We start from the raw sequence: 13,875 nt of genomic DNA, 5'->3' as shown, positions 1-13,875 counted from the left end.
GCTAAGGGAGGGCAGATGCTCAGCTCTTCAAAGTGCCCTCTGACCATGCCAGCTGGTGTCCATGCCACTACCACTGCATACTTCTTTCCCTGGACTTACTACTGCCTCAAGATCACTCGCCCACCTTTCCTTTAGCCCAAAGCCAGCCAAGTTTTATTTATTTATTTATTTATTTTATTTTTCGACTTCTATTACCGCCCATCTCCCCCAAGAAAGGGGGACTCTGGGCAGTTTACAACAAAAGCAGAATTAAAATCATAAAATATAAATTACAATAATTACATCAATAAATAAGAATAAGATAAATACCAAGCCCAAGGGGCAACGTTCTTATTTGGTGGGAAGATCTATGGTGCTAACCACCCCCAAGACGAGCTATTACCTCTCCCATCCCAAGCGAGTTATTTTGGCACAGGAGGCAAAAAGTCCTAGAAGCATCTATGTCCACATGCAATAAGCCACATTATCAGCAATTTGCTACCTCTTCAAGGCATTGCAAATTACAATGCACTTTCATTATCACTGTCAGTGAAAAGTTCAAGAGGTTTCCTCAGTGGAATCTCTTGCCTCTTATTCTTTATCAGAGCACAGAATTAAAACCAGAAATATCCAAATTGCATATATTGTATAGTGATCAGATCAACAAGTAATCATTATAATATATTATTATCTAACAAATGGAGCTATTTTCAGGAGAATTACTTCTAGAACAACAGAAGACTGCATGACCATTATGGCTTTATAAATAGGAGGGTTTGCATAACTCTTGGCAATAGTTATCAGTATTTAATGATTTACACTTCACTTTTTTAGTTCATTGAGTATTTTAGTTGGCTAATCAATACTCAATAGAGCAGCTTGGATACTAAAATCATTAAATAGTCTTTAACAGTACACTGAAACTGTGCTAACATATGTCACTATTATGCTTGTATCAGGAATAGCCGAATGCTTTGAACTTCAATTCCCATGCCTTAAGAGCAAGCCAATAAGGTTGATGGCAAGGAACTGGAAGGAACAAAATATTTGGAGGGCCCAAGGTTGCCTATTCCTATCCTATTAATAAACTGCCAGCTCATTTTCAGCTCTTCTCTGTGTGTGTTTTTTAAAGCCTTACACATTTATGAAGAAATTTTTTTTTTTGGTGCAGTTGCCTTAAAATTAGTTTGCACTGAAAAAAATGTCAACATCCTGACTCAAAAATAAAATGTATTTCCAGATGAGAAGTAATGTGCAAATTCCAATATACAGTTTTACATAGGCTTCAATTTCAAATTGACTTTTCTGAAACTAAGGATCACTAATGTCAGTACTACATACTTTTGAACAATTGCACCCTTATTTTCTACTTTAGGGTGGTATCCATTTAACAGTCCCTGGCAATTGAATAGCATTTGTCACTGGAATGGCAACTTTCTTCCTCTCCACAGCCCCCTTCACTCACATGTGCCCTGCAAAATAGCTCCAAGCAGATTTAGGGAATTATAGGGGTGTGAATGTCAGTTCTTATGGCATTAGATTTTGTCCTTAATTTAAAACCATAATAAAACATTTCTTTCTCTCTTATACCCACTTACTCACTCAGACATGTGCATACACCTTTTTTCTATAAAACCATTTGTCAGTACTCATATCTGGCTAGCTGAAGTGTCCTTTCACATACCCAAACAGTTTTGGGCTGAACAGCTGTGGGTACACTTTAATGCAAACCTCATCTGCATGAGAATTCCCTTAAAGAGGAGCTGAACTGTTTTTGTGGTCTAGAACATTTGCATAACACATTCTTGTTGTCACTTACAATAAATTCCACATTCACCAAAGTGAACAGAGAAAATGGGATGCTTAAATGCATGGGTCTCCATATTTTGCAGCTCATTAACAACCTATCCTAACAAGTCCATTTATTTGTAAACCAATTCAAATGAAAAGCCTCTTTACTTAAGAGAATAGGTCTACTTATCCATTACAGATAAAAAATATTTCTACCTAAGGAAAAAAGTACCGTACCACATGGCATTTTCTCACAGTTTTGTTGGGAAATAACCAGTCTGGGCATATAAAGTACACTTTATCTGGTGGAATCACAGCATGCCAACCAGTGCAACAGAGAAAGAAAACTCTGAAGTCTTGGAAAAGGCCACCCAGAGCCTGGAAACAGCTTGGATTTCTTATCAAAAATCATGGCACATTTTAATTAAGACTAGATTTTGTAGCTTTCTGATGGCATTAGCCTTTTTTCTTATCCTAGGTGCTGAGTCCACAATTATGCTACCACCAGTCTAAATCAGTGTTTCTCAACCTTGGCAACTTTAAGATGTGTGGACTTCAACTCCCAGAATTCCCCAGCCAGCCTTGGTGGCTGGGGAATTCTGAGAATTGAAGTCCACACTCCCAGAATTCTGGGAGGTGGAATTCTGGGAGTTGAAGTCCACACATCTTAAAGTTGCCAAGGTTGAGAAGCACTGGTTTAAATAATCTGAAGTTAGACTTTAAAGGGAAATATTAAAAAACAGATTTCCAAGATTCCTGAAGATAAGCAGGCCTGAGAAATTGGTAGATTTGGCTGCCCTATACTCACGTAGAAGTAAGTTTCACATCCCTTTGAATAGTCATGCCTAGGTTTATTCTCTTAGTCTGCATTCCTCTGTATTCTAACTTGGAAGTAAGCCTCACTGAAATCATAGGACTTGCAACCAAATAATAAGCAACCATGCACGGGCTAGTAGACTCTTCAGAATGTGAGATTTAAAAACAAAACTGATGTTGACTTTGCAGTTATCAAATGTTAATGAAGAGAAGAGCAAGACAGCATCTCTTATACTCACCTTCCTTTAAAGTCCATTTAATTGACCCCGTTCTCTTGCTAACTGCATGTAAACTCCCATCAAGAGTTGAAACGAACAATAAAGTCTCTGGCAAAGTCACTGAATTGGCATTTCCACAACTCTGAGGGGAAAAAAAAAATGCAGAAGCCACACATTTATTTTGTTGTTGACCAAGGAAAGTAAAGACTTGGTAGGAAGGGCAGGAAAGGTAACTGTATAGTCTTTCATGTAATGACCAGTTTCTCTTCCTCACAAAATAAATAGGCTAGTTAGCACAAGCAACCTGAGCAGGATTATACAACTCCAAGCCTGTGCTTTTTACTAGCTTTCCTACTGTTGCTACCATATATTGAATGCTTGGGCACTTTAGATGGTCAGAAAGGAGGAAAAGAAGCCATGGTACATAATCATCCTCAATCTGAAGAGCACATTGTGCTAGTTGGGCCATGATTTAGATTAGAACACAATCTACCCACTGCATAGGGAGAAACAAAACAATCTAGAAGTTTCAGTGATCTATATTCATAAATTTGATTTGCCTTTTTCTTGTTTCCATTCTGCTGCGTGGTTACCAGAAGTGGGGAACTTACGGCCTTCAAGATGCTGCTGAACTATCAGCCCATACCCCAGAATGGACAATGGTAAGAGACCCTTTAAGCTGTAGTTCAGCAACATTTGGAGAACCACAATTTCCCTGCCCTTAAAGAAGGATGGGGGAGAGGAGAGAGCAAGGACTGCAGTGATGATGTAAAGCATGTAATGTCATGTCACACAAGTAGGTGAGATTAGGATTTTCTCTGCTGTGGTTGTTTTTTCTCCAGGTTTTACAGGAGCTATTTGCACACATTTTTAAAACTAAACCTTCTTTTACTATTTACACTATAGTTTTCATATATTTTCTACTTCAAAATGGCGGGAAAGTGTTCTGTTGATTTTTTGCCGAGACTGCAAAAAAAAAGGGGGGGGGGCTAGGGAAAGACCTCAATTTACCAACCCCTTGTCATAAGACCAAGAAAGAGGAGCTCCCATTAAATGCCCACTGCCTGTAACTCAGAAAACTCTGGAGTAAGTCATGTAAAGTCCTGAGACAATGCCCTGGCATATCTTAGGGAACAGAGCACAGCCAGTGTAGTGGCTGATCATAATCAAGGGTTAAATTCTTTCCCCTTTGGAGGAAGAGAAGGTCTGAGGAAAGAGGGTTGGGTGTTGGGACAGTTGGGAGTTGGGTTCGTTGGTGGTTGACAGAGGAAGGAGGAAGAAATGCCAGACAGATATTTCTAAACACCAGTTTCCATCAATGAAAAGACAGCAGGAGTAATCTTAGCAGGGCTAAATGAAGGTAGAGACATTAGGATATTTTGTCTTTTCCTTTTGTTAAATATGCTTGGTTTTGTTCTATAAGAACATATTTGTACAGTCCAGCTTCTGTATATTCAGGCTTCATGCACTGAAACAAGCAGCCTCTTGAGGACCTGTCCTAGTCAAGCCTAGCCATCAGAATTTTCCATCTTCATCCTGAACCCAAAAGTAAAACTGCAAAGGACCTTCCTGGGTTTGCACAGGGAGGAGGAAGCCTCTTTTTAAAACATGTGGACAAAGCTGATGCGCCGGGAAGGCACCTGAGAAACTCCTGGCTGTCTCCTGGCCATGGAAAAGGGGAGCCAGAGAGGAAAAGCAGATCCTGGTACGGCCAGAAATAACACGACGGAAAGAACCCGATTAATTTTGTCAGCTAAAATAGTGGCTTAACCCAGAACAAAAGTTAAAAATTGACAGGCAATTTTTCACAAACTCTACCAAATAGAAAGGGGGGGAAAAACTGCTCTGCCTGCCTGCAGAGACAACTGCCCCAGGATGATTTGGGACACCACTAAAGTTGACAGAAACCGAGAGAGCTGGTCTCCAAGGCATCCTCCTGGGACAAGGCCTCGTGCACAAACCTCATGGAAACCAGCAGATGCTCTGAGAGCATATTGTGTCCCACGGTAACAAGGGATAGAAGAAGAAAAGGTACCTCATGTCCCAAAATGGTTTAGGGGCCTTCATTGTCTTCAGTGACGATACCAACAAAATAGAGGAACTTATAAATTAAATGTTTCCAGGCATTTACCCCAAACTGGAGTTCTCCTCAAAGCCTATCTGGCTTTTCACATTCCATCAGCAAAACAAGATAAAAAGGAAAGCTCTGACCATGAGCATTTTTGCTGTAATTCTGTATCTTTAAAGCAACTGTTCAGTAACTACATTTGATTGCTCAGCCACCTGCCATTGCCTGAGAAGTTTCAAAAGTATATTTAACACAAAACATACTTCTGTCGGCAATATGAAACCGTTAAGGGCTGAAATGACATATCTGGGTGCAGGACTGATGTTTGCCAAAAGACAAGAAACTGGAACTGGAACATGAGCTGAAACAAAGAGGTTAACTACACCAAATTCTTTACAAGATGCAGCAGTGTTTGAAAAAGGAAGATACAATCTGTTTCAGAACAGGGTTGGTTATTTTGAGGAACTGAACAAGCATTTCTTAACTACTGAGTTGCCTTTGGTCCAAACAGAGCTATAGTTCGTATGTGGCAAGCCAATGTGCTATGGGATCAAATGAGTTATTTTACTCAATTCATTTGATTCCCATAGCAGATTTGCTCATCATGCACAAGTTCATTTTTGAGGTCCCTAATTAGAAAAAACCCGAGCCCTTTTCAACTTCTCTGAACTTCAACTTCTCGGGCCTTCTCTGCAGCAGCTCCCGCCCTTTGGAACATCCTCCCCCCGGAAGTGAGGTTGGCCCCCTCCCTCCTGGACTTCAGAAAACAGCTGAAGACCTGTTTTGCCACCATGCTTGGTGTGGGGAGAGGAAGAGCCATTCTTGGGGCTGGCTGGTTCCCTAGTCCGGCCAGGACCGGTCTTATCCCCTTATGGGCTGAATTAGATCTGCCGTTACTTGGATTTCATTGCAGTTTTTATTTATTGACTATTGTTATTATTTATTATTTTATTGAATTTTAAATTGTTTTTATTGTGAACTGCCCAGGGTCCCCTGTGTGGGGGAGATGGGCGGTGATAAAAATATGATAAATAAATAAATAAATAAACTTCCTTATTGAGAAATTCAAAAGAAGTCACAGATATTTCTTCTGCAGTTTACATGGACTGTATGTAAAAATACCCCAAAACCCACAAGTGGGACAAGGTTCCTCCAGCTGCACCTGCTAGTTGCTGCTTCGGCTCTATCACCTCCCAGCATTTCTTCCTTGTGATAAAGAGTTATTCTCACATCCAGAGTATTTTATAACCCTATATTTTGACTATTTTTGATGGGTTTCCTGGAGGAGGATTAAATCGGGATATTTCTGAATTTGTATCTTAATTTTATAGCAATCTCCACAGCATATACCATATTATAACTATTTCATTAATTTTATGCTGTTTGTTCACACTGCAGTGCCATATTTTAGACTTTATAGTTTTAATATCACTAGTAAATACCATTCTTTTAATCAGATCTTAGTGTTATATAAAGTCCTATAAGCCTATTTAGTAATCCCTGTAATTATATTATTAATATGTTATGCTACACCTTAAATTCTTACTCCTGGAATGATTTTAAATATTTTATACTGGTCCATGACTGATTGGCTGATTGATACTTTTTTTTTTGCATTTTTAACTCTCCCTTTAAAAAAGAAGGCAGAGCTTGAGTAAATGTTTGAACTTAATTGGGAGAAATGTAAATACACATTTTGATTAATTTCTTAATGTATTACATCAGATTTTACACCATGTGTTGTGTTTAATATTCTTCAGCCTCATTAAAAGAAGGATAAAGCTTCAGATGAGAGATTCATTTTCTTTGTTTTCCTCTTCACAAGAGGTGAAATCTAATGATAATTTTCTGCTGATGAAAGTATTTCAGTCAGTGGCATTCCAAGACAGAGATTCATCTTGCACTCCCAGATCTGCCCCAGTAGTTTGGAAGATCCTTTAGAACAGATTTGGAGAGGGCAGAAGAAGCAGAAAGTCCAATCAGCAGACTTTAAACTCAAGCAGGCACTGTTAAGCTTCATCCTCTAAAATTAGCTGAAATGTTAGTAGAGAAATTGTACCCTAAATTAATGACATAAACTGCTGTTGAAATAAACAGCATATTACAAAAATAATTACTGAGTTGAATGGGAGTTACTTTTAGTTAACTGCTTTTTAGTAAACTAATTAATCAACTAATTAACTACATTTAAAATACTGTAAGTTTTAAATGAGGTGCAGAAGGAAAAGAACTTGCTTTTAGCTTGTTGTTTATTCGTTCAGTCGCTTCCGACTCTTCGTGACTTCATGGACCAGCCCACGCCAGAGCTTTCTGTCGGTCGTCAACACCCCCAGCTCCCCCAGGGACGAGTCCGTCACCTCTAGAATATCATCCATCCACCTTGCCCTTGGTCGGCCCCTCTTCCTTTTGCCCTCCACTCTCCCTAGCATCAGCATCTTCTCCAGGGTATCCTGTCTTTTCATTATGTGGCCAAAGTATTTCAGTTTTGCCTTTAAATGGCAATATCTAAGCAAAACACCTACTAAGTTTCAGGAGAAGATTCAATAGACTGTTTTCCAATGGCGGAATTAGTGGGATCCTTAAAACTCAGGTTCAACATCATTTGCCTTACATTCAGGGCTTGTAATGAGTATGAATATTCTGTTGACCAAGAATGTTGTGGAATACCCTAAACACTTCTGAAATTCTAGGAAATTAGCAGAACAAGAAATGCTCTATGGGATAAGGAATAGAGATTATTAAAAAGGTATACTATAGCACTGTAAGTATTTGAAAAATATTTCTTCAGAAAAAAATGTCAGTGTGTCTTTGATTGCATTCACAATATAGAAATATTCTACGTATTATCACAAGCAAAAAGAAAAGCAGAGAAGAAATACTATTCAACATTTAACTGTTTGCATAATTGTGCAATGTGCACATCCTTTTTTGACAAGTTCTTTGAAAATTAACAGCCACATCAAACAAAACGGAGGGTGTAAGGATGATCCAATAAGAGCTGGACCACATTTGCTTTTTATACAAAACACACTGGCATTGATTAGCTTGCAGCTTGGGATATTGATATCTGAGATAGTAACTCTTATTCGGTTAAATTCTATCTGACAAGCTGCACTGTAAATACAAACACTGAAACAGCCACACTGCATTATATTTTTGAAACCATTCATATTGGATGTCCACCCAATAATATACCATTTAAGGCCAATTTTTTTCATGCATATTATCTTGCTGATCCTATAGACATTGTCCGCACAGCATCTTTGAAGCATTCTTTCAAAGATACTGTTTCAAATGGAAGATTTACTACCTCAACAAGAGGGGTTCCCCCCCCCATGAAATTGCACTTACAGCTTTTTGTTGAATTTGAACTAATTACTTCATAAGAATTTGTCATCACATCTCAAACACTTGCAAATAGTCTCAAATATTTTGCTATGTAAACTTCTGTCACTTGCTCCTCCTCTTATACTGGGAGCATAGGGGGGTGATAAATGAAAGGAGGCAACTAAACTACTCACAAATTGGGAAAAAAATCAGAAATCCTAGCTGTTAATTGTTTGTTTCTCAAAGGAAACTAATGCCTTTTTATACACAGGGTGTGATCGACTTCACTAACGCTGCTGGTTCTCAGGAGGGAGGGAACACATTCTAAGGAGGGGAGCAAGATAAGGGAAAACACTGTCCAGGGGTGGGATGTGGAAAGACTAAGAGGTTCAGGCTAGCCCCGCACTAGAGCCTTCCCAGGTTATTTCCCCTTAGGTTAGGTAGAGTAGCTTTAGTCTGGCAAGATTCTCTCTATATGGTGTGAGCAAATAAAGAACTGAAGTCTGACTGGATTGATTCTTTGTTGTTCTTGGGCTGGGCCTGACACAGGGTTATCTTTCCAAAATGTTGATACTCTCAGTAATAGATTTCTTTATATGGTTCACTAAAATTTCTGTATTTCCTATGATACAAGCACTCATCTCTCATTTTAGTGCCACAACATCAATACCTTAATGAAGTACAGTTCACTCTTCTGAGCAACCGGAACTTTTAAATAACTAGTCAGTTTATCACATAAGCAAACAATGAAGCATATGGGTAGTTTATGTAGAAATGAATGAAGAAATACATGAAATTTGTCCAATCTCTTCTGAAAAGAAAATGTCACTCAGTAGTATTTGCTTTGGCTAGAGGCCTCAGCCTGAGATCTAAACTGGCAATATTTACTGTCAGAAACAGAAGAACATATGCTTGTATTTTCCAGGAAACACCTTTGAAGTTGAGTAGTATCTTAACCATTCAACTGCTCTTTAACAAAACCTCTCATAAGCACATGGCATCAATAATCAAACTGGATTTTTTGTCTCTGAATATGTAATTTTTCTGATAACAGAAGTGTGCTAAGGACCGCTGTACAGCATTGGGAAAAGGTAAATGTAAACATTTCAATGTTAAAAAAAGAAACCGAATTTACACATTTGCTCAGAATACTAATGTTGTAGAAATGAAGACTAGGACGCTCGGGTCTTCATTCAGGAAAAGAGTTTAATATGCGCATAGGTTCAGACAAGCTCATGCTTCAAATTCTGAACCCCGAAGGTTCGGGGTCCTACTTCTTTTATACCCCCCCATTGGGTGATTATACAGCATAGACTAAGTGTCAACTTAGAGATATATGATATAACTACAAAAGCAAGCCGTGTGAAACAAGCCTGGAGGAGCTGGTGAGCTTCCTCCCCGTTCCTTATCTTTTCTCACCTAGTTGCTACAGAATACACATACATTCTTGTTTCTTATCTGCCCGTTCGGCTCTTCCCCACATACCACACTTGCAACAGATAGCTTACTTGCAATAGACAATTGCCTGATGAAAGGGCTTTAGTTCTTTGTTGTTTCCTTGACCCTAATTCCAATTCCACCTCACTAATACAGCATTCAATATCTCATTGTTATATATCCAATATATATAATTTGTGATCTTCTACAATTTATAGTGAGAGCCAGTTTGATGTGGTGGTTAAGGCACCAGGCTAGAAACTAGGAGACTGTGAGTTCGAGTTCAGATTTAGGCACAAAGCCAGCTGGGTGACCTTGAGCCAGTCCCTCTCTCTCAGCCCTAGGAAGGAGGCAAGGGCAAACCACTTCCTAAATGTTGCCAAGAAAACTGCAGGGACTTGTCCAGGCAGTTGCCAGGAGTCAAGACTGACTCAAAGGTGCACAGACACACACAGTTTATAGCAGGGTATTTGTTTTTTGCATACTTCACCACCAGAATAGTGGATTTCTCTCTTGGCTCCACATCTTTTAAATATAACTACAGAATTTGCAAGTGAAAGTTTGTGTAATGCAGTGTAAGACTTTTGCTCATTAGTCACATGAGTTAATTATTACTCATGAATAATAAAATAAAAGGTTCGATACAATTTAGCTATCTTAAATTATTAAATCATAAAGGATCTAAGAACTATTGCTTCATTTGTTTTGCCTTAACTGCTAGATTGGTCACAAAATTCTACCAACAGAAGAAGACTCCTTCCTTCTTCTTCTCCTGGTCTGGGGCTGAGAGAGCACGACTGGTTCAAAGTCATCCAGATGGCTTCTGTGCCTAAGGGAGGATGAGTCCTGGGTCTCACCACTCCTAGTCCAGCACTTCCCCACCATACCCCAGTAATTCTCAATTCTATAAATAGAAGCAAATAAAACAAAATGGTCTACTAAGTTTTAAGATTGGCCATCGCTTAGATCAACTATGAACAAGGTAATTTCCATTTACAGTTACCATCTTCCAAAGGTAAACATTGCTCTAACGCCTGGTTTTGAATGTTAGTATGTGGAGGATATGGAGACATATGCATCCATGTGAGAAACAGAAGACCTTATCAAAAAGATACATACTGTATGCCAGGTATGGTGCATTATTATGCTTTCAAAAGGAAAAGTGGAAAGAAGGGGATTAATTGGGTGGAAAGAAGAGGATTAGTTGGGTTTAATGGGATGAAGAATTATAGAGGGGAAAACACAGATTGAAGAGATTTGTGCTCAGAACAATAGATTTCAGCAGCTATGACAGATATAGGCACAGGTTGCTAAGCAAAACTGACCTGTATGTATGCATGTATGTGTGCAATCTCTATGTATTCAAATTTGGCCAATCACTCCCTATCACATTATTGTTTCTAGAGTCATTTCAGTGAATATTCAAGTGGTCAAATTCCCCATTCTATGCTGAAGAATGAACTTTCAGCACGAGACACAAAGAGCTTCTCCTAAGTGATTGCGGAAGGGCAGTCCCTTTAGAGGATCAAGAGAAAAGAGAAACTGGATGCTTATCACATCATTCCATCAATATCAGGGAGCATTATCTATAACAAAATGTGTTGTTTAGCACCCTTTCTTTGATATTGATAGTTCAGAGTTTGAGAGATGTGCGGTTACAGGTAATCCAATCCTTGCAGAAGGTCATGAATGAACATACAGTAGTAGTGACGACAGTCCATATATCTCACATCTTATAGTAAGGATATGCAATTTCTTGGCAGCCAAGGGTGCCTTTTACAGTTTTAGGAGGAGTGAGAGCTGTAGTATGTGGAGCTACATCATACACAGGGACATGGGTCTTTTCTCTAGATTTGGGGGGGAAATTTGCAGTCTAATTTGTTTGTTTCCACCCCTCCACCTAAAAATGGCAGTAAACCATTCTACCAATTTGGTAGCAGTGGTCAGAAAGAAATTCAGCAGCCCCCCAAAAGAGCTTTCTAGCTGTTGCCTCAGGTTGCTGCCACAGAGAACTCCCGAGTAAGGAGATGCTAACCAGGAAATAACACTCAAAAACCTGGAACATCAGGTTAGCATCCGCTTAGCCTCTTTTCTTGGTCCATGGGCCTCCTGCCTCCTGCTTCTGCCTCTTTTCAGACATCTCTCATAAGGACAGTTGGGCTGCTGTGACAGCAGAGGATTCCTGATGGGTAACTGGTCCAGCTGGCATAGGGTCCCAGGCCAAACTAAGCTGGGTCATACCAAAGTTACCAACTACTTTTGAAAACAAGAGATTAAAAGCGATAAATGGAGGCAAGCAGCACATTTGCCATATTGTTTTTAAAATGTAAACTGATTAGGCAACATGGTGCCTTCCAGATGTTTTGGACTTTAAGTCCCATCTATCCATGCCAGCTGGCTAATGTCCAGAGATTGTAGTACTTTTAAAATAAACTTCTGAAAAGCACCGGGTTGGCTATCCCCTGGCTGTTGTATTGTTGTTTATTCGTTTAGTCGCTTCCGACTCTTCGTGACTTCATGGACCAGCCCACGCCAGAGCTTCCTGTCGGTCGTCAACACCCCCAGCTCCCCCAGGGACGGGTCCGTCACCTGTAGAATATCATCCATCCACCTTGCCCTTGGTCGGCCCCTCTTCCTTTTGCCTTCCACTCTCCCTAGCATCAGCATCTTCTCCAGGGTGTCCTGTCTTCTCATTATGTGGCCAAAGTATTTCAGTTTTGCCTTTAATATCATTCCCTCAAGTGAGCAGTCTGGCTTGATTTCCTGGAGGATGGACTGGTTTGATCTTCTTGCAGTCCAAGGCACTCTCAGAATTTTCCTCCAACACCACAGTTCAAAAGCATCCATCTTCCTTCTCTCAGCCTTCCTTATGGTCCAGCTCTTGCAGCCATATGTTACTACGGGGAACACCATTGCTTTAACTATGCGGACCTTTGTTGTCAGTGTGATGTCTCTGCTCTTAACTATTTTATCGAGATTTGTCATTGCTCTTCTCCCAAGGATTAAGCGTCTTCTGATTTCCTGACTGCAGTCAGCATCTGCAGTAATCTTTGCACCTAGGAATACAAAGTCTTTCACTGCTTCTACATTTTCTCCCTCTATTTGCCAGTTATCAATCAAGCTGGTTGCCATAATCTTGGTTTTTTTGAGGTTTAGCTGCAAGCCAGCTTTTGCACTTTCTTCTTTCACCTTCATCATAAGGCTCCTCAGTTCCTCTTCGCTTTCAGCCATCAAAGTGGAATCATCTCCATATCTGAGATTGTTAATGTTTCTTCCAGCGATTTTAACTCCAGCCTTGGATTCCTCAAGCCCAGCTTGTCGCATGATGTGTTCTGCATACAAGTTGAATAGGTATGGTGAGAGTATACAGCCATGCCATACTCCTTTCCCAATCTTAAACCAGTCCATTGTTCCGTGGTCTGTTCTTACTGTTGCTACTTGGTCGTTATACAGATTCTTCAGGAGGCATACAAGATGACTTGGTGTCCCCATACCACTAAGAACTTGCCACAATTTGTTATGGTCCACACAGTCAAAGGCTTTAGAATAGTCAATAAAACAGAAATAGATGTTTTTCTGAAACTCCCTGGCTTTTTCCATTATCCAGCGGATATTGGCAAGTTGGTCCCTAGTTCCTCTGCCTTTTTTAAACCCAGCTTGTACATCTGGCAATTCTCGCTCCATGAATTGCTGAAGTCTACCTTGCAGGATCTTGAGCATTACCTTACTGGCATGTGAAATGAGTGCCACTGTTCGATAGTTTGAACGTTCTTTAGTGTTTCCCTTTTTTGGTATGGGGATATAAGTTGCTTTTTTCCAATCTGATGGCCATTCTTGTGTTTGCTGGCATATAGCATGCGTTACCTTGACAGCATCATCTTGCAAGATTTTGAACAGTTCAGCTGGGATGCCGTCGTCTCCTGCTGCCTTGTTATTAGCAATGCTTCTTAAGGCCCATTCAACCTCACTCTTCAGGATGTCTGGCTCTAGCTCACTGACTGATCATCAAAGCTATCCCCGATATTGTTATCCTTCCTATACAGGTCTTCCGTATATTCTTGCCACCTTTTCTTGATCTCTTCTTCTTCTGTTAGGTCCTTGCCATCTTTCTTTTTGATCATACCCATTTTTGCCTGGAATTTACCTCCGATGTTTCTAATTTTCTGGAAGAGGTCTCTTGTCCTTCCTATTCTATTGCCTTCTGTTTAAAAATAATTCCTTATCTCTTCTGGCTAACCT

The 13,875-nt window shown here is 39.9% G+C and overlaps 1 protein-coding gene across 1 annotated transcript in view; it reads right to left on the bottom strand.

Annotated features, from left to right (window-relative positions):
• ERN1 (endoplasmic reticulum to nucleus signaling 1) overlaps positions 1-13,875 on the bottom strand; it is an 84,487-nt gene that overhangs the window by 57,755 nt on the left and 12,857 nt on the right. Inside the window, exon 3 of the mRNA XM_063292943.1 lies at positions 2,826-2,946. Within this exon, the coding sequence (XP_063149013.1) occupies positions 2,826-2,946 (121 nt within the window). The remainder of the gene's footprint in view (positions 1-2,825; positions 2,947-13,875) is intronic.

Source organism: Candoia aspera, chromosome 2, assembly GCF_035149785.1.
Source record: "Candoia aspera isolate rCanAsp1 chromosome 2, rCanAsp1.hap2, whole genome shotgun sequence".
NCBI classification, from domain to species: domain Eukaryota; kingdom Metazoa; phylum Chordata; class Lepidosauria; order Squamata; family Boidae; genus Candoia; species Candoia aspera.
Note: the sequence above shows the minus strand (reverse complement) of the source record. Positions and strands in the feature narration are given on the sequence as shown.